This window comes from Melanerpes formicivorus, unplaced genomic scaffold, assembly GCF_026170545.1.
Source record: "Melanerpes formicivorus ecotype bairdi unplaced genomic scaffold, bMelFor1.0.p_v2 SCAF_8, whole genome shotgun sequence".
Classification (NCBI taxonomy): domain Eukaryota; kingdom Metazoa; phylum Chordata; class Aves; order Piciformes; family Picidae; genus Melanerpes; species Melanerpes formicivorus.
Genome location: NW_027142360.1, coordinates 11187259 through 11211101, shown reverse-complemented (window position 1 = coordinate 11211101; position 23843 = coordinate 11187259). Strand labels below are relative to the sequence as shown.

The 23843-nt window shown below is 41.7% G+C and overlaps 1 protein-coding gene across 4 annotated transcripts in view; it reads left to right on the top strand.

The window, feature by feature from the left end:
• Positions 1-23843, top strand: part of DENND5B (DENN domain containing 5B) — a 108298-nt gene that overhangs the window by 49690 nt on the left and 34765 nt on the right. For all 4 annotated transcript variants that reach the window (XM_068142128.1, XM_068142126.1, XM_068142127.1 and 1 more), the window contains 5 exons: positions 4627-5293; positions 13583-13770; positions 17461-17997; positions 19188-19419; positions 21449-21599. In XM_068142128.1, coding sequence (XP_067998229.1) covers positions 4627-5293; positions 13583-13770; positions 17461-17997; positions 19188-19419; positions 21449-21599 — 1775 coding nt within the window. The remainder of the gene's footprint in view (positions 1-4626; positions 5294-13582; positions 13771-17460; positions 17998-19187; positions 19420-21448; positions 21600-23843) is intronic.

Sequence of the window (23843 nt, the reverse complement as noted above, 5' to 3'; positions counted from 1 at the left end):
CTTTTTTGGGTAGTCACTTCTAATGGCACCTGTAGAGCAATACATCTGTACATCTCTTTCCTCTCAACTAACTTTGATGTGAATGTCCATGTGGCTAAGCCCCGTTGACAGGGATGGGAGGAGGAAACAGTTTCTGGAGTGGGGGCAATGATAACTGGAAGACTGGTGATCTACTGGAAATTTTCCCAAAGGGTTGCTATTCAAAGGATGTTTCTAAAATCACCAAAGCATTTGTTAAGAACATATCCTAGCAAAGACAACAGATTACTGGTATTTGAGCTTCCCAGTACAGAAAATGTGATTTGGTTTAGGACTTAAAAGTAAACAGTGGTAATAGTAGCAAACAATATTAATGCTTCCAGCTGTTTATAAAGATGTGCCTTGGGTCTAACTCAAACTGGAAAGCTAGGGAACCCCATTTTCCCAATCTAGTTTAGATGTGTTTCTCATCTAAGGAGGGAAGGATTGCATACTAGCTACAGAACCAAGATTATGGTTGCAAGTATGAAGTCAGAAAAACCTCCTGGCCCTCAGCTAAGCGACAGTGATACAAGGAACACATAAAATCCACAGTAAAATGGCTTTTGCAGATGCAAAAATTCATTTGGAACTTCTTTGCAATCATGAAGATGCAGAAATCTAAATCACATCTCAATTTCCACTGAATTTTCTTTTTTTAGCATTGTGGCAAATACTTAACATGAAAACACTAGAGCTGGAAATAGCAGTGGTACAGAAAGCACTGCACATGCATGGAAAGGCAGAGATGAGCCTGATCACTCCCTCTGCCCACTGACAGCTCTGATTTCAAACTATTCACTGCTTCAAACTGTGCACTGGTAGAGATGGTGTGGTATTTGGGTTGGTCTCCATATCACTGTGCTTATACAGAAAACTCAGGACGATGCTTTATCAGCACAGTTAAGACGGTACAAACTCAACTACCAAGGCTCTGCCTTTGAGTTGAGGGCGTGTTGAGAGAAGTGTGGGGGTGTGTGCAGGAAGAATGTGGCGGCAAGAGGCAATAGCTGGCATTGCTGTGTTGTTTGTCTTCTCACATTACAGGTAAAACTGTCTGGTATTCATGAAGTGTGATGATATTATCAGACAAAAATGGGATGCTAAAAACAGCGAGAGACCTATTAAAATACAATAATTGAACTGAGATGCATTCAGCTGAAATCAAATAGCTGAAGAACACATCTTTCATTTGCAGTGTGTCAGAGAGAAAACAAAAAATCCTAACCAACCGAAACAACAAACATCAACAGAACACCAGACAAGCAGACAACAACAACAAACACTCAAACAAAAAAGTCATTTACCAACAGCAGCATCTTTAGGAACACTTCTTTGTTGTTTTGATCTTAAACATCATTTACAGTAATATCCACCTCCACAAAATCCCTCGAGGCAATTATTGGCCTTTCTGATCTTGCTTTGCTGTATTAGTTCTGCTTATGTATTTGCTTTATATGAGCTTCCAGAAGCAATTTTCTTCAGAGAAGAAAATGCATAAATCCTTGAAGGTTAACTTGGGCAAATTCTGGCGTTGCTGGATGCCTGAGGAATTTCAATTGCCTTCTGAAACCATCTTGTCACTTAAAAAAATAACCCCCTGAAGTCCCAAGCAATCACTGTGCCAATGAGTCATGTTGTCTCTCCCTTCTAAAGAATATATCAAAGCACAGAGTTCTCTTTAATAGGGAACTATCTCTTCCCCCCCTTGCTTTTTGGGATTATTGCTGCCAAACGTTACATATACTATCTTCTGTGGCCATTCTGCAAGTAATGAGTTGCACCAAACCCAACTTCTCAGCAGGGAGGAATGTGGGATTTTTTAGGAAAACACCCTCCCATTTGAGCTCCCTGTTTCATCAGGGGATATACATTTTTGCCTGTGTTTCTGAACTCTCAGGCAGCATTGTCCATTTAACATCTGAAATAAAAGAATTAAAGGCTCCCCAGTGTAATTTGAAGGAGCTGGCTTTAATACAAACAAAACCACGTTTCTTTCCACCCCCTCACTCACACTGCAATTGAGGTATGGAGCTTGCTGCCACGGCATGTTGTGAACATGAAAAATACACAGGGGCTTAAGAAGTGTAATAGGGGATCTCATGGAGAAGAGGTCAACCAGTGCTAATGGGCAGCGGTCCGGAGGGAACCTTTGGTTCAGAAATATCTGCAATTTATGATGACTGGAAGGAGAAAGAAGTGGGTGGGATTACAACATGTGTGTGTCCTGCCCCTGTGTTTAGGAAAAGGGTATCCCCTACTTACCCCTTCAAAAGATGGGTATAGAATAGGTATCTTTTTGTCTGTCTGTGCAGCTTGCCTTTTTTTACAACCCTTATTAATGCTGAGCCTTATTGCAAGTATAATTTAATTCCACTTTTTTTTTTTCCTGCTGATGGATATGTTTAAATATAAATAGTAAAGTGCTCTGAAAAACAGAATCTTGTCCTTTGATCAGTAATCTTGGATAGCTTCATGTGTTTATATGAAGATGCAATAAAGGTGACTGACTGGCTGCCTTCTCATCGTTAGTCAGCCAGTTTCACCAGCAGGCAAAGCTCTCGGTGCCCTTAGCAGGTCCTGAGCTGCTCTTCCCCAGCACTCTCCTGTGGTGCATGTAGCAAACAGACAAGATGTGAAGCAATTGATGTCCACGGCACTAAGATGAAAGTTTTCATGTCTTAAGTGCAAATTTGAAGCTTTCTGTCGCTGGAAAATGAACGCATGCCCTTCCTTTTGATCTTAGCTTCTTAAGTGACTCTTGATAATTCTTCCCTGCCTTGCTACTTTCCCATCTTCTTTCTTTCTTTCTCTTTTCTCCCCATGTCCTTTTGTAGATTTAATGTCAGCAGCAGTAGCAGTATCTGTGCCAGGGGTTTGCAGCCAGGGTCTTTAAATGTTGATACTCTGCCAAACTGTGACTGAAACTGATGTGTGTCCCTTTGTGTGTGTATACGCAGTTTGTAAAGGACAAGGGAATAATAATTAAGACTTAGAGGAAGTTTATTTAAAACAGCCTTCTGAAACTGTGTCAGCTGGCCTAAATTTCCCTCATGCTTTTCTGTTCCTGATTGTAGCAGTATTTATAATTTGCTTATGAATGTGTATTTCCATAAAGTGAAGAAAATATAGCCTTTAATTGCTTTGAGATTAAAACCTGCCATTTCAGTCTGATTGAATTGAATAAGGCTACCAAAGAATGACCATGTTCTAGAAATAAATGTTTATTAAGTGAGCTTGCCAAAAAGAATGAGGTTAACAGATCTATACTGTGCAAAATAAATTTAAGTAAAGTGTGAAGCGAGTATTTTGTTACTACCTTTTACACTGGAGAAGCAATTTGGCCGCAATTTGTGGCTACAATGTGATGGTTTATCTCAGCAAAATCCATCAATTGAATTGAATTATTCTACCAAACTCCAGGCTACTTATTTCCATATACATTACTGTTTAAAGAATACATAGGAGCTTCCCTAGATAATTCAGGGGCTTGCTAGCATATTGTGAAGTGAGTCTGGACTGCTTACCTAAATCCCAGCTGGACTGGTAGCAGCTTTGTCCGGCTGTTGAATGGTCTCTGCAGGGTGCACTGATGAAGTTCAGAGTGTCATGTGCCTGAAAATATATAATTGGTTCTTCTGAAGTCCTTCACCATCAGTAGAATTTACTCCTGGTCAAGATGATACATTAGAGTACACATTCAGTTCAGTGTAGTTCACATCCCATGGGAAAGATGGCTTCTAATGTTGCCTTTTGGAACAGGAGGAGCACTTTGAAGGCTCTCCCTCTCTTCTTTATTTTTATTTCTTCAGATGTAAAGTACAAAGGAAGCTTCAGTTCTTCATGTATAAACATACTGATTTAGTTAGAACATAGGGAGTTTCATGCTGACACATTCCAAGAAGTTTTGCGGGATGTTTGTTATTTTGTGTTAGATGGCTAATAGAATTCCTGAGGAATGCCTGAATAAAAAAAGCCCTTTAATTATCACTAGGGCTACTTTTAAGTGAAACACTCAGTGTAGTAGAATCACTGCAAAATATTTTGCTTAGCGGTAAATAAAACATGAGGCTTTCATAGTTTTTCTGCCTTTCCCCTCTTTTTCCAAGATAAGCTGTAGGGAAGAATGTAAGTGCAGTAGCTGTCAGTCTTTTTTCCTTCTTTTAAGAAAATTAGAGAAGATCAAAGAATTTCAAGAAGTCTGTGTAATTTGAATTGAGTGGTGTAAGATGCTTCTTTGACTCTCTGACTTTAGAGTACTGTGGGCATAATATATGCAAATAAGAACAAAAATTGGTGGCTTTATATGATGCTTAAGTAAATGAGACAGACGATTCAGTAGTGAAAATAACAGTAATGAAGATGAGTTGCAGTGGCCTACTAGGTGGATCGTGTTGGAGGTTGTTTTCCCTTCTTCAGCCACATCTACTTCTTAAGTAGCAGCAGTTTCAGGCTGTTTGTTCTTGGGCTGCTTTTCAGGGGGATTATATTTAATGATATATGGCTTGTTATGATGCAGTGGATAAAAGGAATGTGCCTCTAAAGCAAAAGCAACAAAACAAAACTGTAGCTTAGATAACTCTATCTATTTCTCTTCTCTTTTCTTAGCTGTGTATGCCCAAAGGGCTGTCTTTCAGGACACAGGCAGATAACAGAGATCCACAGCTCCATTCGTTCATCATCACCAGAGAAGATGGCTCTCGTACCTACGGATTTGTGCTCACATTCTATGAGGAGGTCACCAGCAAGCAGATCTGTACAGCCATGCAAACACTCTACCAGATGCACAATGCAGAGCAATACAGTAGTGTCTGTGCCTCCTCCTCTTGCAGCATGGACTCCCTGGCAAGCAGCATTGATGAGGGTGATGCCACATCCCTTGCCAAGCTCCAGCGATACAATTCCTATGACATCAGCAGAGACACGCTATATGTCTCCAAATGCATATGCCTCATCACCCCGCTGCCCTTTATGCAAGCCTGCAAGAAGTTCCTGATCCAGCTCTACAAGGCAGTGACCTCCCAGCAGCCACCACCTCTGCCCCTGGAGAGTTACATCCACAACATCCTCTACGAGGTGCCCTTGCCGCCGCCAGGAAGGTCGCTGAAGTTTTATGGGGTTTATGAGCCCATCATTTGCCAGAGACCTGGGCCCAATGAACTGCCACTCTCTGACTACCCACTGCGGGAAGTCTTTGAGCTGCTGGGCCTGGAAAACCTGGTCCAGGTTTTCACCTGTGTTCTTCTGGAGATGCAGATCCTTCTGTATTCACAAGGTGGGCATTCATCCGGTGATGCACGTTAGGTCTGTTCCCAGCAGGCAGTTCTTGGGCAGCTGCAGCCACAAGAGCTGTTGATTTTAAGCAGGTTTGTAAAGTGTGAGAATGTAATGAAAAAATGTGAGAGAAAGGAGTCTGTCCTAATGAAAGCCCTAAATAATTGTTTCCTCCAGGCAGTCTAGGTGCTGCTTGTTTAATTATGCATTGTATTTATCACTTGTGACAGCTAGCAGTAGAATTTGCTTAATTATTATCCTTACATTGCCCTTGATCATGCTCCAAGACATCATGAAACTAATCCTGCCTTCTGCAGAAATACCAGCAGGCACCATCTTTCAGAAGACACTCATGCTACTTTCCATTTCAAATTTCAGTAGCACATTGCAGTTTGAGATATCCTGTGTGATGAATGTGTTCTGGTTAAAGCACCCAGAACTTTTTAGCTGTGCTGGAACTGAATGGAGTTGTAGGGCAGCTCTTTGTAGTCATAGCTGAGACATCTGGGAACTTTTCTGACAAGGATTTTGGTGGCACATTTTGAGACACTGAAGATTGTAATCAGCAAAGGTTAGTTGCCTGCATGAAGCCTGTCCATGTTGAAGTATGCCAGCAAGCTTTTGAAAACATGGCCTTTTCTTTTCTGGCTGTGTCTTTCTGCAATAGTGCAATACTTTGCAACAAGTCTTGGGAATCTTGACTTAACTCAGAGGATGCTCAGGGTCTTCACACCCATATTACTGTTTCCTGTATGATGTAGGTTTCTGCCAGTCTAGCCTGGGTGATATTGGGGTACCAAAAGTTATGTGCTGCAACTGTTGCAGTGCACCAGAGTACTCTAACAAGTCAAGTTTCTCACTGGGGTTGTCCAAGTGTTTTGGAGGTTCTTCCAAGACTCATATGGATGTCTGTCCATATTATCACAATTTCTGTGATGCTGGCTCTAAATTTGTAAACTGCACCTCAGGCATAAAGTTTGTGGGGACTGGTTTTATCAGACTAGAATGAACAATTTGAAGCTAGAAGGTATGTGTATCTCTTAACAAAAAAAGAAGAAAAGATGCTGAATACCTGAACTTCTCAAGAGATGTGGTTCAAGCAACAGAGCTTGGAATGGAAAGGAAAATATGGGTAATGAACCTTCAGGCTCCAGAAGTGAACACTTGCCTTTGTTACATAAAAGACAAGGTCAGTAAGTGTGTATTAATAATACTAATGAATAAATGACTGAGAGTGGGGAAAATGTTCAGGGAGGTGGAAGGAGGGTAGTTCTGCAAATGACTGTATTCAAAGAATTTCTAGTTCTTTACAGAGCTCTTCTCCACATGGGTTCCAGGGGTTTGCTTTCAAGAACTGAAAATGAAAGGCTTTATCTGCTCTTGGCTTGAAGTGTGAGCAAAAATCCTGCTTTTAGTCTTCATTAGGTTGCTTTTCCCCTCCCTTCTGCTTCTGTGTGTGTGCTGCCTTTACCACTTGACACTGGGGGTTGACATTAAACAGCAGCTCCTCTGAAAAGACTCCCCATCACTGCTTGTTACTCCCATCAAGCCCTGGTCCCTGCTTGTAGACTCAGTGAAAACTGAGATTATTTTTTTCCTGTAAACTGTAGGAAAAGTCTGCTTGTCAGATTACATTTCAGTAATGTTCTGTGCAGATGGAGAGCGACCTCCAGATGCTTCAGTTTTGTAGTAGTCCTTGAGATAGATACAAAATAGCCACTGAATAATTTTGACTCCATTTTCAGCACCACCAGAAGTTATGTAAATAAGTGGGTTCCTTCCAGTTACTGGCTCAAGTTTAAGGGTTTACTTGCTTTGTTTGTTTTCACTGTGGCACTGTTTAAAAGAAAAGTGAGAGTGACAATTAATTTTCTCCACCCTCCAAAATTCAGATACTTTTTCTTTTCATTTCCACCCTCCCCTCCCTCCCCCCCCCCCCCATTATTGATGTATTTAGACATGTCCTTGATATGATCTTTGTTTCCCTGTCTAGTGTAGACACAACTTGGTGGCACATGGGGAGAAGTTGTGTTAGGGAAATACTGTGATTATGTAAATAGCGTCGTAATGCCTGTTCCCAGAGGTGAGGAATGTGGAGTGGAGGTCAAGTGCAAAGCCTCAATTTTGGCATATCCTGATAGCTGAGTGCTTGGATAATTGTGCACTGCAGCTTATTTTAAATGTCAGTTTTGCAGTCCCTGAAAGAGGAAGGCAAAGCAGCTCTTCTACGATTGGACATATAACTAGGCTAGATACTACTGAAATCTCTTCTCTAAGCTTTGAGAGCCATCAGGGAGAAATGTTATCTTAATTCTCAGGTTCTTTCAAGTCAAAAGATGAAGACAAATTTTTGACTTACAGATCCTTTCTTCCAAAGTAACAAATGAGAAAGAGATTTTGCACATTTGTCCTTCTTCCCTTTGTGCTTTAAAGTGAATGGACTTACTGGAGTGTGTTTCCAGTGGCCTGGCCTTGCTTGAACCTTCCTGAACAAAAGAAGAGTTTAGTAGAAGATGCTCTTGTGCTCACAGGGTGCAGTTTCAAGCAAGACAGCATTGTGAATGCAAAGTCAGAATTCACTGAAATGATCCCATACTCGGGAAATCGGAGCACTGGACCAAAAACCTAACTTCAGTTCTCCAAACTGTTTCAGTGATGACATGGGCAATGACACAGCAAGAAAATACAAGCTGACCTTTTGGAGCCTCATTGGAGGGAAGCTTTTCATTCCAGCTTGCCCAAATAAATAAATAGAAAATTGTTCTTCTTTTTAAAGAGTAAAGACCTTTGGAAAGTTGAGTTGGAGAATATAAATTGTTGCACACTCCTGACCATACAGTGAGCCTGCTGGCTGGCTGCTGAGAAACTGAAACTTCTCGCTAAGCATCGGAAGTCAGGTTACTTTTTGCAGCCAAGAAAGAGCAGGAGGGATATGGATACTACAAACACTGGGAACCACTGGCCAAACAGCTTCAGTTCCTAACTTCCTAGGCAAGTGAGGGCAGCAAACTGCTTGGCTAAAGGATGGTGGTCAAGGGGAGTTGCAGGTAGTTAGCACTAACAGCAGCGAAGAGGTGGCAGAAAGATTGTGCAGACACTACTGGCTTTTCTGGAGTGATTTTTCTCTAGTCAACTAGCAGTTATGATGAAACAGTTTATTTTTAACTCTGTAGCTGAGGAATAATATTTGCAGCAGCCTAAAACAAAGACATCCAACTAAATAAAGAGGTGAGAGTGTTGGGTGACTTTACCCAGCTTGCCCTGGACATATTCCCAGCATGATATGAGAGTGCCTGGCAAAACTCTGTGAAGTGGATAGGACCAGGTGGTAGCTGTTAGTACTATGGCTGCTACTGTCAACTTTAGTTATCTAGTTGCTCTGTTCATGGTATTTTACAGGTAAGGGGTACCCCATTACTTGGAAAAATGAAGTGATTTCAGTGAACTATAACTTCACCTTGTGACTGTGGAGGTCAAGCAGAATGATGGAGAGACTGGCATGAGAGAATGATGAGCTCATTTTTTGCACTCACTTTTTAACATCTTTCATCCTCAAACACCCCAAAGTAGACAACTACTGTAATCCTCAATTTCTCAAGTTTATGATTTAAACTTTAGAGCAGCCTAGTGCTAAGGAGATATCACCTTGGCTTTGAAAAACAGAGTTTGGGAACTGCTGGTGTGGATAATTTTGTCCTTCTGGGGCAAAAGCCACTTTGACTAGAGCATTTCAAACTGAAGATGTGGAACATCTGTGCAGCTTGCTGTGGCAGTGTTAGAGCAACATGTGAAACAAGACTGGGATAGCTTGGGAGCTGGCAGAAACCTGTGCTTGTGTCCTCAATGGCAAAACCGGACTTCAGAATTAAGTAAAATCACTATTGTGTTCAGTTCTGGGCCCTTCACTATAGGAAGCACATTGGGGTGCTGGAGCATGTCCAGAGAAGGGCAGCGAGGCTGGTGAAGGGTCTGGAGTACATGAGCATCTGAGCGAGCTGGGGTTGTTCATTCTGAAGAAGAGGAGGCAGAGGGAAGACCTCATTACGCTCTACAACTACCTGAAGGGAGTTGGAGTGAGGAGAGGGCCTTGATGGCAAGAGACAGGACCACAGGAAATGGTTACAAGCTGCCCTAGGGGAGGTTCAGGCTACCTGTTAGGAAATATTTCCTCCCTGGAAGGGGAGTCACCATCCCTAAGAGCGTTCAAGTGGTGTGTGGACCTGGCACTTAGGGACACAGTTTAGTGTTGAGCCTTCAGTTCTGGGTCAAGAGTTGGACTGGATGATCTTTGAGGTCTCTTCCAACTAGATTTCACAGTGATTCTGTGGTACCTTCATATAGAGAATACTTCTAAGCTATAGTAGGGTTTTTTTTTAACAGTGAGGCTTTGAAAACCAAGAGGAGGGATTAGATATTTTTTCCCTGCAGTTCTTCTGGGTGCAGTCTTTTGCTTGTAGCCTTATAAACTTTATCCTTTATAATTCAAAGCTTGGATTATGATGTGTTCCTATAACTTCCAAAGGAAGAACTACCAGGCTTCCAATAAAGCAGGAAAAAATGATGCATAGTCATACTCATTATCCCTAAACAAGGCACATGGTGTAGCACACATCTAACATTGTGTGAGCTTACAGACTTTCACTTATGGAACAGACTTGCTGTTGTAGTTTTATTATAGCTTATTCAATCAGAAAAATTAATTCTCTTTCAAGTACCCTTTATTTTATTCAGAACATAGGTCTCCTGTGAGACCGTGGAGATTTAAGGGCATTGTGAATGTCCAGGCTTCCAGCAGTGTCCAAGTTAATAACATTCTATGTTAGCTGCTAGAACTTCCCAAGGATCAGTAACAAAACGCCACTGGCGTGAGCTGTCTGTTGGAGAGAGATTAATTGAACTGTGGGCTCTGTGGAAACCTCGGCAATCCATTTCACATGTCTGGCTTTCTGGGATTTAAACATGAGAGGGTGGATGAGACAAAGATAAACTTCTTAAAGCTTAGGCTGTTTCTGCTCGCTGTAATTCTGAGCATTTCCCAAGCTGCTTTTCAAAGGGCCTGAGTAATTGCTGCTCAAAGGTTGAAATAGTCCTTGCACTTTTATGTTTCAGTCTTAGAAATTATAAAACAAATTACTATGCATATATATATATATGTGTGTGTATAGTCATCACACAGAACAAGGTAATGTCTGAAAGATCTTCCTTACACAGACTATTTTGGGGGAGATTTTTTTAAAGCAAATACACGCATGATTTGCCTTTTAAAGCATCTCACAACAACTAGTTACATAGAAAACCTTTGCTCTTCAGCTCATTGTTTAAAGAGATGCTCTTTACACTAGCATTCATCAAAAACAATGGGAAGCTATTGTGGAGAACGATTTACATACAGACAAAAAGCGTCTGTGCTGTGAAAGTGGTTTAGGTGTAGGGCTCAAGGGCACCACAGAGGAGCCTGCAGTGTGTGTGTGTCTGGAAAGCAGGCAAGTAATTGGATAGAGAAATAAGAGAATCTAATTATACTCTTTAACTTCTGTGAAAAGACAAAAACATTTTCTAACTAAAAGTGGCTCAGTTTAGTTGTCAACATGGCCTTAAAAAGGCAAGTTTTTAAAGCATCTGGAAACAAGGAAAAGGAGCTAATATAGGGTCTGTGCCACAACTCCTGTTTGTATTCACAGTGAACTGCAAAGGAAGAGTGGGGCAACTGCTTTTACGCTGTGCCCACACAGGCACGCTCCACCTCCTCCTCACTCTTTTAAATGGCTTCTTATTATTTTCCATTATAAAACATCAAGAATGGGGAGGGGAAGAAAATGAAATTAGGCCTTTACATTCCAGTTATAGCAAATGCTGGATAAATAACACAACACCTGAAAGTGCTCTTGTGCAAAGCTGTTGCCTTGCTGGAGGCTGTGTCCTCCCCTCCACCCTGCTGCCCTGGCACAGAGTTGCTGCCTGCTGCGGAAGCTGCTCTGCCCCAGCATCACAGGGATGAGCTAGGGCCTTCCTGGGTCATCAGGGGCATCTTCACATGCCCTACTACCACTTTGTCAGCTTTGTCAGAGACTTTTATCCTGCTCTCAGAGGCTTAACCATGCCAGTAATAAGAGCTAATTCAGGTTTTCCTCTGAATTAATTCTTGAGGTGGCTCTTAATCATAAACTAATTTATGCTGAACCACTGATGGCATGCTATGACATGGATAAATAGTGTAAATGGAAATTTATTGAAGTGGAAGCTATTTTTTTCCAATTAAACATTTGCCAGGAAAAGAACATGAAAAGAATTGGTCTTGGTGGGCATCCTTCTCAGAATATTTCTCTTGGGGCAGAGCTGACCCCCAGCCTGAGATGCTAATTTTTAGTTCAGGCTAATAGACGCAGCCTTGTCTTGACCATCCTGTTTAAGAAAATATTTACTTTCAGCTTTACATAAATTGCTGCTTTGCTTGTATCTTGCAACTTGTGCTGTATCACTCTTCTATCGGGGATGAAGGGTGTTGCAATGCTATGTGTCATTTCCTCGGGATGGTCTGCTGGTTACTCCATGTCACCAACCTGTCCAAGTTTCCTGAAGGCAGCACTGGTGCAAGGTGATTTCTGTGGTGAATAAACATCTCCTGAAGTGGTTTTGTGCATTTTATCTGAGATCTCTTGAAAATCACCTGCTCTGGCTTGTCAGTCATCACAGCTGCTAGTATACAAACCAGATGAAAGATGGAAGCTTTCAGGATGCTTTGAAGCCTGTGATGCATAGAGGCACTGCTTCTGTAGAGCTGTTGAGATCTGATTTGAAAACCCTTGCTTTCATAAACAATTTTTGTCTCAGATGTGAATTTCAGATTTCCTTTTCCATCTGCAGGGTGCTATATATAAACCTTACAGATCTACAGTACCAAGCCCCTAGACAAGTCTCATAGCTGTTGTGCACTCTGCCTGACTCACACTCAGAGCAAAATATTAATGTTTGTTTTCCATTTTTTTCCAATATACCTGGCTCAGCTAATCCATACCTGGTTACAAAAAGCACCAGGAGAATAGGAGTTGCTTGTAATACTTTGTAGAGGTAGCATGTTGGTAAAAGTATTAGTTATGTGAATCTTTTAAAGCCAGTTCCCCTGTTTCCCTCTGAAGAATTCTCTCTTACTCATTAAGGCTCATGGATTTTTAATTTCCAATTGTTTTTGTTGGTTTTGTTTTGTTTACAACTATTGCTTAGAATCATTTTGTTCCTTTTGATAAGGTCCTCTTTGAGAACATCATCCAAATATCGTCTTCCAGGATACGTGTTTAAATGCGTGGCCTTGCAAAGCTGTGGTCATGCTTTATGCATGTTCAAGAAGCAGTAGAGGAAAGGAAGTGGTGTCTATGTAGCCCATGATTTCAAATGCTTCCAAGTGCTTTCAAAGAACATTAAAAGGAAGCAAAAGAGGAAGCACAGTCTATTTTTAAAGCATTGGGCTGGATTTAGAAGATCCAGGCTGACTTCAGCTCTGCAGTAGGCTTCCTGCCTTACCTTTAGTGGGTTACTGGAACAGAAAGTTGGAAAACTGCCAAATTCTTCTTTCATCAGGAAGGCTGCATGTGTTGAAAGCGGACTGGCAGTGTAGTGATCACAGCAAGAACACTGTTTCTGGTTTGAATGAGTGTATGTGCACTCTTACATAGGCTTTAGAGTAAAAAATTCTGTGGTTGGGCATTTGCTGAGAAAATCCCAGATGAAATTCTCTTCTGTTTACTTACAGCTAAAGATTTGAACCTGTTTTGGAGGTAGCACCAGTACTAGGGAGGCCTTAGCTCTTCTGGGCAGGGGTAAATTGTTGTCCCTTTCCCTTCAACAGATCTTGTTTTTGCTTTACTGCAGTATGGGAAGGATTTTGGGATATCAGGCTTCTTTGTGCCAGTAATTGTTTTGGGTTTTATCTTGAGCTTTGTGAATTGCATAACATCTCAGAGCTTCTATGCCCATTTTAAAAATACCTTTTTTAATAGGATTAGTGTTGTTATTCTGTACTGTGGGGACAACTTGTGTTACCCTTTTAATAAATACATTTAATGATGGAATAGAACTATGTAAGACATGAATATTTCTGCTCAGAAAGGCTTCCTGGGAGTAATGGGGTTTGGTAAAATAAAAAATGTTTGAAGTTTTAAAGTACTGTTTTATTTTCAAAATAACACCTTACCATGGGTTTTGTCATGTTTTATCACCAGTGTCCTTGCCAACCAGATTTCAAATGCAAAACACAGAAAGATAATTTGATGTCACTCTCTCATCCTCTCTCTAGACTATCAGCGTCTGATGACGGTGGCAGAGGGGATCACGACGCTTCTGTTCCCATTTCAATGGCAGCATGTGTATGTCCCCATCCTTCCTGCCTCTCTCCTGCATTTTCTGGATGCTCCTGTTCCCTATCTTATGGGGCTGCAGTCTAAGGAGGGAACCGATCGGTCCAAGCTGGAGCTGCCTCAGGAGGTGAGTCTCTGTCCTATGGGATTGCTGCTCTGAATTGTGTTATTGCTTGCATGAATTTCTGCTGGGAAATGCTGTGTTCAGTGTTGTGAAGCTTATCAGGCACCATGAAGACTGTTGCCATCAGGACTGAGGCATCAGAGGAAGTCTCCACAGCCCTTCTGATCCATTTCTGCATTTAATGAGTACTGCTAATTGCAATGACCTTTAAATGCTTCTCTTTCTGCTTCTTGCTGGGACCCTGAAAGTTTCTTTGCTTTTTCTACATCACATGATTCACCAGGTTTTGTTACTCTTTGTCAGCACCACAATCTTTTTGACAGAGCACTAAAGAGCATCTTGTTCAGGGATGATATTTGGGAATCTGGATCTCAGATGCATTTGCTAGATAGTATAAACCTGTCCTTGTCTTTCCACTGCTGGTGAGAAGAGTGCCCTGTCAGCCACATTCCACCTACTAGTGGGCCTGCATGTTGCTTGTTGGGTCAGGTTTTACCTGGTCTATTACATCTTCCACAGAGGAAAAAAAAAAGGAAGGAAAGGTGGTCCTCCTAGTCTAGGTGCTAAAAGCTTTAGTGAAACTGAGATGATTACAACTGCTTCACATTTTAACCTTGACACTGATCACTGTCTGTACTGTAAAGACTTTGGGATATAACTAGCCTGCCTGCATTTGAGGTGGTGACTGGACCTATCTCTTGAACATGCCATGTTTTAACTTGGATTTCTTCTTAAAATTAGTGAGAAACAAAGAATAGCTGTTTGTTGGCTGTAACATCTCATGGTGGTCACAGTGCTGTGCTTGGCTCTACATGGGGACCTTTCCTGGGGGCAGAGGTCCTAAGGCTTAAAAATAGGTGTGTTTACTGGGAAGGCAAGTGAGAGCTGGTGGGACCCCATCTGGAGTGCTGTCTGGAGTCATCAGCAAGAGAAAGATGTGGACCTGTTGTAATGGGTCCCAAGGAGGGCCACAAAATTGATCAGAATACCTCTCCTGTGAAGAAGGGCTGAGAGAGTCAGGGTTGTTCAGCCTGGAGGAGAGAAGGCTCCACCTTGTTGTGGCCTTTCAATGCTTGAAAGAGACTTAAAAGAAAGCTGGGAACAATCTTTTTAGCAGGGTCTGCTGCTGTAGAGTAAAAAGCAATGGTTTTAAACTAAAAGTAGGCTTAGCCTAGACCTAAGAATGAATTTGGTTTTTTTACTATGAGGGTGGTGAATTACTGGAAAAAATTGCCCAGGGGGGTGATAAATGCACCATCCCTGGAAACATTCAAGGTCAGATTGGATGGGTGTTTAAGCGTCCTGACCTAGTTAAAGATGTTTCTGCTAACTGCAGAATGGTTGGATGAGGTGACCTTTAAAGGTCCCTTGCCTTGTATGATGTTATGAGCAGCAGCAGAGAAGAATATGCAGGGGGGCTGTGGAGAGAGGGGGCATTGTGTTTATGTGGAAGTGGACACAGTGCAAGGATAATTTGTTTTTTAATAAAGATCTTTTGAATGTATTTGATGGAGGTGACTGATTCTTAGCCTTGGTGGCATGTAGCAGTGCAAATCAAGGCTTGCCTCGTGGATGCAGTGACCCAATTGCATGAAATTTGCATTGGCATGGAAACAAGGCTGAAATCTAGCGATGCTTTTCAGTAAAACCATGCTAATATTACATAATTACTGTGATTTTTGAAATTATTAGTCATGTGCTGTTAGTTAGCAGATTAAGCTGTCATTTTCCTTAAATGAAAATTTTAATGTGATGGGCTTGCAGTATTGCTAGAATAACAAATTAACCGTTGCCAGTGAGGGATGAGTAATAGCAGGGTGGAAACCGCATCCCCGTTATGATGTTTGGCAAATGAGTGAAAAAATAATCAGTGTTTATGACCACCACAGATACAGGAACTATGGGAAAGGGAAAGAGAAAAAGGGGTCTTGAACAGGGAAGCTCTTTAATCTCACATTTCTGTGGACAACAAAAGACAGAAAATCCTTCGACATGCAAGCAGTGATGAAGTGCTGTTCACTTTAGCATTCCTTTATTGTTCAGGCCAGGGGCTAGCTTTTCAGGCTCTTGCTCTAAATAGAAACCATTTGTTTGTTAGAGATAAAAATTCTAACAAGTGGCCATCACGCTGTCTTAAGGTTACTAATCTCTCTGCATTAACTTTAATCATCAGATGTTTTTGAAGAGAGAAGTGAGAACAATTCCCCAAGGGTTTTCTGAATCTAAAGCTCATTTTTCAAATTTTGTAAATGATATGCAGAGCTGAAATTAAAAAGCCTTTGAAATGAAATATTGATAGATAAGAAGACAGTCCTTGAGCTAAAGAACAGTACCAGCTCATACCACCACTCTGTAATAGCTGTATAGTTTAAAAAAAAAGCTATTTGTTTTGTATAGAGAAATGTATTTTCTTTGTACAGGTCAACTTTCTAATGAGAAAGTGAGCCAAAGGGACACTTCTGCTTCACCAAATGAATCCTAACACCCTTTAAAGTGTCTGGGTGAAATATGATTAATGTCAAACATGTCCCTGAAATATCCAATATATTCTAAGTGCATTTGCTATAGAATGTATTGTCCTGCTGAAAACCTTTCCAGAAAAGGAGGGAAATAAGTCCTTTCTGTTCATGTAAGCTGAAGAGAAGTCTGTGGTGTTTGGTGACAAGTAAAGAACAGTAAAAGTGCCTTGGAGAAATCAGAGGAGCTGTGTTAATGGCCAAGTCAGGCTAACAAAGACCTACTGCTGCCCTGTGGGTTTCTGCATCTCTCATTCTGAAGCTTTGTGGTCAGGGTAAAACCCCTCAGAGCTCAGCACTTTGGGAATCTGACCTGGTTTAAGATTTTATTCAGTGAATTTTGGATGTAAGCCACAGCTCAGAAGATCAATTACTGGTTTTCGTTCTCTTATTACTCCTGAGGGTGCATTTGCAATGTAATTAATTTTTATGTAGGGTTCTTCCATCCCCCTATTGACACTTGCCTAGTAAAAGTAACTGCCTGGTAGATTCATGTCTTCACTTAGCTTTAATCTTATGGGCTGAGATCCATCTCCATTCATAGCAAAGCTGTCTAAAAGCACTCTCTTTAAATCTTGAGCAGAGAAATTTCCAGGATTAAAAGCCTCCATGGAGACAGAGGGTAGAGGGGAGTGGGGAAATAAGGGCTTGACCTCCAGTGGACAAGCTATTCAGACATAATCCCAGAGTATTTGCATAGGATCTTCTTTTGTAGCTTTGCTCATAGAAGTGTCATCTTTCCCACTGAGTATCTCATCCTTTGGTAGCACAGCTATAAAGGCTTCATGCAGCTGGGTCCTGGTAAAATAAATGTACCTTTGAGATGTAATAATTCACATAAATAGTATTTACGTAGGCTGCAAAGTGGTGCTGCTTGCTGGTGTGTCCTTGGCTGGTCTGGAAGCTGATATGACATCTTTGTAGTGGCATGTGTGGGATCTGCAAGCCCCAGGAGAACAGGAGTGGGCAGGAGGTTTTATTTACTCACTAAATCATTGCTGCCTAGTAGGTCCTCAGCTTTACTGAAATCTCACAGGCTAGATCACACTACATAAGTCTCCTGCATATGTGTGCTTTTACTTTTTTTGTCTGGATCACCCTGGAAAATAGGACTGCTTAGCAGAGGAGCCAAATTCAGTGCTGAGTGTCTGTTTTAAAACTTTTCTTTATATTTCAGGCAAACTTGTGCTTTGTCGACATTGACAGCCATTTCATCGAACTGCCAGAGGAATTTCCCCAGTTCCCCAACAAGCTGGAGTTCATCCAGGAAATCTCCGAGGTTCTCCTGCAGTTTGGGATCCCACCTGAGGGTAACCTTCACTGCAGTGACAGTGCCACCAAACTCAAGAACTTGGTTCTTAGTGACTTGGTGAACGACAAGAAGAATGGGAACATCCCTGGCAATGCCCTCAACATGTATGAGCTGCTGAAAGGCAACGAGACTATTGCCCGCCTGCAAGCCCTCACCAAAAGAACGGGTGTGATGATGGAAAAAATGGCCATCACAGCTCCCCTCACAGAGAAGGAGAAGGATGGGAAATTGCCATGTGAGGAAATGGAGCTGAGGGACTACAAACTGAATGTGCAGCTTCGTGAGGTTTTTGCCAACCGCTTCACGCAGATGTTTGCAGACTATGAGGCTTTCGTCATTCAGGCTGCTCCTGACATGGAGTCGTGGCTGACAAACAGGGAACAAATGCAAAATTTTGACAAAGTAAAGATAGCCATGTATTCATTTTTTCATCTGAAAGTGCATTTGGGAGGGAAAGAGAATAGCTATATTATGTATCTATAGCCTCTGTATATAGGTACTCTTTAATCCGCTGTTCTTCATCTGCCTCACCGAGAGATTTGTCTGTTTCGATTACACAGGGCCAGATCGCCTGCCAAAGTAAATTGGTGCAGATCCACTGAGCCAGTCAGAGCTGTCCTGACTTGTACAAACCAGGCTGGCAGGTTTCTGCCTAGCTGATGGGGCTTCTCCTGTGGGTTTGGTGGAAGGGTAGTAATGGAAAGTGACTTTTATCTTTCTTTTTTTGTTTGCTGAGAGGAGAGCTGCACACACAAGACAAGAACCAAATCCAGTCTCTTGTTCCCTGATCTCACGGCAGAGTGTTTTCTTTATGGGTAGTGTTGTTCAGTAGAAGGTTATCACATTGTTAAGGCAGAAGAGTACTGTTATGATTTCCTGGTAGTGTATACACCAGAGTAAAAAGGAAGCTGAGATTAGAAGTGAGGAAATAACTAGTCTGTAAGCCAGAAAAAAGAATGAGTAATGTTTAAAAGTGACTTTGCAATGTAGGTAGCACTCATAGCCATCGGGTTTTTCAGATACAAGTCCTTCTCTGAGGAGAATGTTACAAAGGTAAACAGTCAGGAACAGACTAAATACTGATTTGAGTCCATTTTTCATTAAAAGAAAAATAATATGAAAATGCTGCCATGCCTTTTATTGGTCTTGTTTATATGCAAGCAATGAATGGTGCAGCGTTCAAAAGGCGAGAGTTGTTTAGGCTAGCTACACTATTACTGCTATAATAAAATGGACTGCTACAGGTGGAGTTTTCAGAGCTCAGTTAGACTTAGGCACAAGCTCAGTCTTGCTTGGAATTTAATGATTAGTTGTCCTACTTAGCTTCACAACAGAACATTAGCCCAAGAGCGTTGTACACCTCTTGATATCTGTGACACCTTAGTCGTTCCTCGCAGTCTGACCAAAGAGATGGCCCATGAGTTAACCTCCTATGTAACTGGATCTTGCCCTCCCTGAGCGGTGTTTTTGTGTTGGGGAAGCTTTGTACTAAGCTTTCCCATTGGCTGCCAGATCAGTTCTCTGCCACAGGACTGCTTGTCACATCATCACTGGATGGGAATGTGGCAGTAAATATCTGTTCTGTGTTTCAGGCTTCCTTCCTTTCGGACCAACCCGAGCCATACCTCCCATTCCTTTCACACTTCATTGAAACCCAGATGTTTGCAACCTTCATAGACAATAAGATAATCTCCCAGTGGGAAGAGAAGGACCCTTTTCTGCGAGTTTTTGACTCCCGAATCGAGAAATTAAGGCTATATAATGTAAGAGCCCCTGCACTGCGGACATCCAACTATCAGAAATGCAGCACTTTGAAAGAAGCAGGTATGTTCAGACAGGCTAGTAAAATATTCAGAAGTACAATGCCAACCACAAAGAAATGTAGGTCCTCAGTCATCTGAGCATTACAGCTGGTGACAAAGCCCCAGAGCTACCTGAGAAGGACTCAGCGGTGTCCTTATTTTCCCCAGGCAAAACTTTCACCATGCTTTTAAACACCAAAACCAGCATGAGCCTTTATTTTCCCTTCAAGCTTTTATAGGCTGGTGCCTTCAATAAACACAAACCAAACCATGGACCTGGGCTTGCTGCTTCCTATTTCAGGTAGTTCCTGTTCCATCATCAGGAGAGCTTCACGGCAGTGGTGGGACCAGTGCCAGCCACACCCAAGAGCCAAGTTCTGGTGTCTCCTTCATTGGCCATTGTCTTCCCGCTTCCCATAAAAAGGCCTTTATTTGCCTTATGCCATTTGATTAGAACAGCAGGCAATGCCACACAGGTTTATGTCTCTAGCATATTTAGCAGCTCCAGCTGCTCAGTGTTAATGAATAATGTGCTCTGTACTGAAGGCTTGGATTTATTTCCATTACAGTCACAGGGGTGCATTTTCAAGTTGTACTCGAGTTGCATACTGTGCAAGTACATATTTAATTTCCAATACTCTTAAATGTGTTGGAACATATATTAATGAACTGGAGCAAGCACATTTCTTGTGTGGGGGGTGTTGTTTAATTCCTTCAGAGTATTTTGCTTGCTACAGATGTGGCAGGAATAGAAATCCTATGTCTGCTTAACTTCTATTTCAAATCACTTCTAATCTGCAGGTCGCCTGTCTATTCAGCGTCTAGTTTTGGTAGATATTGTGGCACCGGAACCTCATTTGCTGTCTTGTGAAAAGCAGCAAACTGATAGTAATACCAACTTTCCTTCATACTTACCCTTCACAATATATGTGACCCTAGCACCGATCCAGCACCTATTTGTTTAACCTACTGGTTTTGGAATCCCTCAAACCCTCTGACCCCACACTACCCAGTCCTTTTCTCTCAAGTAAAATCACATGCAGTGACCCTGCTGTTTCTAATGATAATGTACGTGAATCTTGTGACAGTTTCTTTTCTGTCACAGCTTTATAAAATAGGAAATGAGTTCTGTGTTGTTCTTGACAAATGGAAAATTGAGTTACCTTTCACATTTTGAATATTTGTTCAATAGTCGTGATATGCTGAAAAGAATGTGCTTGTCCATTAATGGATGAGCCATGAAGAGCTGAATATTCAAACTGCCAATTAAATGCTGATTTTTTTCCACACACACCTCCTTTCCCCTCTCTGATTTCCCACATACACCTCCTTTCCCCTGACTCAATGTTGAGAGGGTGGCAGATTTTATTTTCTTTCTGCTCTAGAGTTGAGGTGAAATCCTTGCAGTCTTGAAGCAAACCCACTGAACTATGTCAATCTCAGCAGAGCTGAGATTCCTGGAGAGCCCTCTCTGGTCTTGCTGTAGCCTCCTCTGTTTCCAAGCATCTGTTCATCTTGATGCTTCTCAGGCCTTTGCCATGCTTTTTGACAACCTGTCATCCAGTAATGGCATACCTAATTTCAAAAGGAGGATCACTGTAGGTGCCAAATGTTTGCAAAATTCAGGTATCTGACACATCTGCCCAGGGAAACATGTCTGGGGCTCAGCAAAGTATACAAGCCTGCAGAGAATTGCAGCTGGCCTCAGAGGTCTCCGTCCTGCTGAAGGAGCATTAAAGCCAAGCATCAAATTGCAGGGAAAGATCACAGTGCTCTTTGCCAATTCATAATCCATCTTGTAGGCTCCTGTAAATACCTGCTTGCTTAACAGTTAACTCATTTGTGTTAGTTAGTTGTGTTGGGTGAAGAAACTAAAAGCTAAATAACAAAATAACAGCTGTTTCCTCACTTGTGGCAGATTTCTGGCTTTAAAGTCATTATTTAACTCTTTAGAGTGTTTTCAGGAGTCGGAGCATGACCACTTCTGTTGTTGGAGCATGTGTGTTCAGGTGGTTCACTAACATGGTTGTTCACCTGTGACTAATTTTCAGCCCAATCCATCGAGCAGCGGCTGATGAAGATTGATCACACAGCTATCCACCCCCATTTGCTGGATATGAAGATAGGCCAAGGGAAATACGAGCAAGGATTTTTCCCAAAGCTGCAATCGGATGTCTTGGCAACAGGACCCACCAATAACAAGTAAGCATAGGTTGTACTCTCTGGATTTGAAAGGTTTCTCATATGAAAGATCCACATCACAGCAGTCCTAATTTTGGATGGCTTCCAACCCATCTAATGAGCTCTAGCAACTATTTCCATTTGTGGCTTGTATAGGCTGTGATTTTTAAGTCATGGTTTGGGCTATATCAGAAAGCATTAGCTCTGGTTTTAGGTAGATTCCTCAGTAGTGATTTCTGTTGGATGCTGGATCATGTGTCTTCTCATATTTTTAGTTTTATCATTCCATAATAAATTTACATTTTGTTTCCTCACAGTTTTACATTAAATTGGTAGACTCTGCCTCGCTATGCAGAATGAAATTAGCCCATTCTTACCTTGTTATTACATGAGCCAAAGTTTTTTGTATCTCTTGCTTAGTTTTCTCATTGGAATAATCACTAATCACTTTTTAATAACCTGCTAGGAATAAAGGCAAGAAAGTTGGTGAGGGGTTTGGAACACAAGCCCTATATGGAGAGGCTGAGGGAGCTGGGATTGCTTAGCCTGGAGAAGAGGCTGAGAGGAGACCTTATTGCCGTCTACAACTGCCTGAAGGGAGGGTGTAGACAGGTGGGGGCTGGTCTCTTCTCCCAGGCAACCAGCACCAGAACAAGAGGACACAGTCTCAAGTGCACCAGGGGAGGTTTAGACTGGATCTTAGGAAGAAATTCTTCATACAGAGAGTGATTGTCCATTGGAATGGGCTGCCTGGGGAGGTGGTGGAGTCACCATCATTGCAGGTGTTTAGGAGGAGGCTTGATGGGATGCTTGGTGCCACAGTTTAGTTGATTAGGTGGTGTTGGATGATGGGTTGGACGTGATGATCTCAAAGGTCTCTTCCACCCTGGTTTATTCTATTCTGTTCTGTTCTAAAGCTTGCAAATGATAAAATACCATATCTGTAAGCAACTTTAAAATAAATAAAATTAAAAAAAGAACAACCCAGAGAAAAAACACACAAAAAAAACCCAAACACTAAACCTAACCAGCCAGAGGGGTGCACGTTTCAAAGCCCTTTTGTTCACAGTCTTCTTGCAAATGATACACACGTTTCTGGGTAATGCTCCCTTGAGGAATGTAGGATTTCTTCATCTTGTGGCATGCTGTGTTTAGCAGCCTGCTTCTTATCCTTATGGTGGGTTTCAGTTTTACAGTGTCAGCAATGGTGTGAGCATACCCAGCATGCTTCAAGTTGCATGTCTCTTCTGGCTCTGATGCAGAGTCCTAGCAAGACCCTTCTGTTAGGTTAGTGCATATTCTAAAACCTGACTTTTAATTCCTGGAGTGATAAACTTAATTTAGATAGCCAGTTTGGGTCTTCAAATTGTAGCATGTTTCAGGATTTGTTAGTACCTAAATCCTATTACTTACCACAAAGCAGTGTCAAAGTGACAAATGTTTGGAATTTATCCAGTTGTATATTGCCAAAAGGGGTTATAATTGGAAAATCTCAAGACCATCTGTTTATATCTTTCTGCTTCCTGATTTTCTATGTGAGCAGCAGAGGACTCTCTCTCATTTAAGACATGCAATTCTGCTGAATTTACACCCACATGTAAAACAGATAGCCTTTTCATGCTCTTTGCAGAAAACAGCATCATTCTCTTGGCCACAAAATCAATTGAAGTATAGACCTCCATTAATTTGAGTTTCCCAGTGTGTGCTTCTTGGAGATTCATTATACTTGCATACTGGACTGGACCTTCATGTATGGGGCTTGGAGAGCACAGCATTTCAGCTCTACATTTCCAGGCATTTCAATATAGCTCTTCTGTGTGTTTAGAAGATCTGGCTATGCAGGCCAGAATTATTTTTGCAGTCTTCAGTTGTACATAGTAAATTTAGTCCTCAGCATTGTAAGGAAGTGTATTTGCAGAAGGGAAAATAAAAATATAAAGATCATTCCAATGGTACAGTCAGTTGCTGGACAGTAGCAAGAGCACCAGTTCAGAGTTTTCTCATGAAAATTTGGTCTCCCTGGCCAGCAATCAGATTTTTGTTGCTTTCCTTTCTGGGCAGATAAACTAGCAAATACATAACTCAACATGTTACCTGGGTGTTCCTGTAACCAAGCAGCTCGCTGAAGGCGTCTCTGTCAGTTGCTGAACTGTTAGGTATATAATGCCTTGTATCTGAATCAGAGGAGTTGTTAGCTGTTGGAATGGGCTGCCCAGGGAGGTGGTGGAGTCACCATCCCTGGAGGTGTTCAAGAGGGGATTGGAC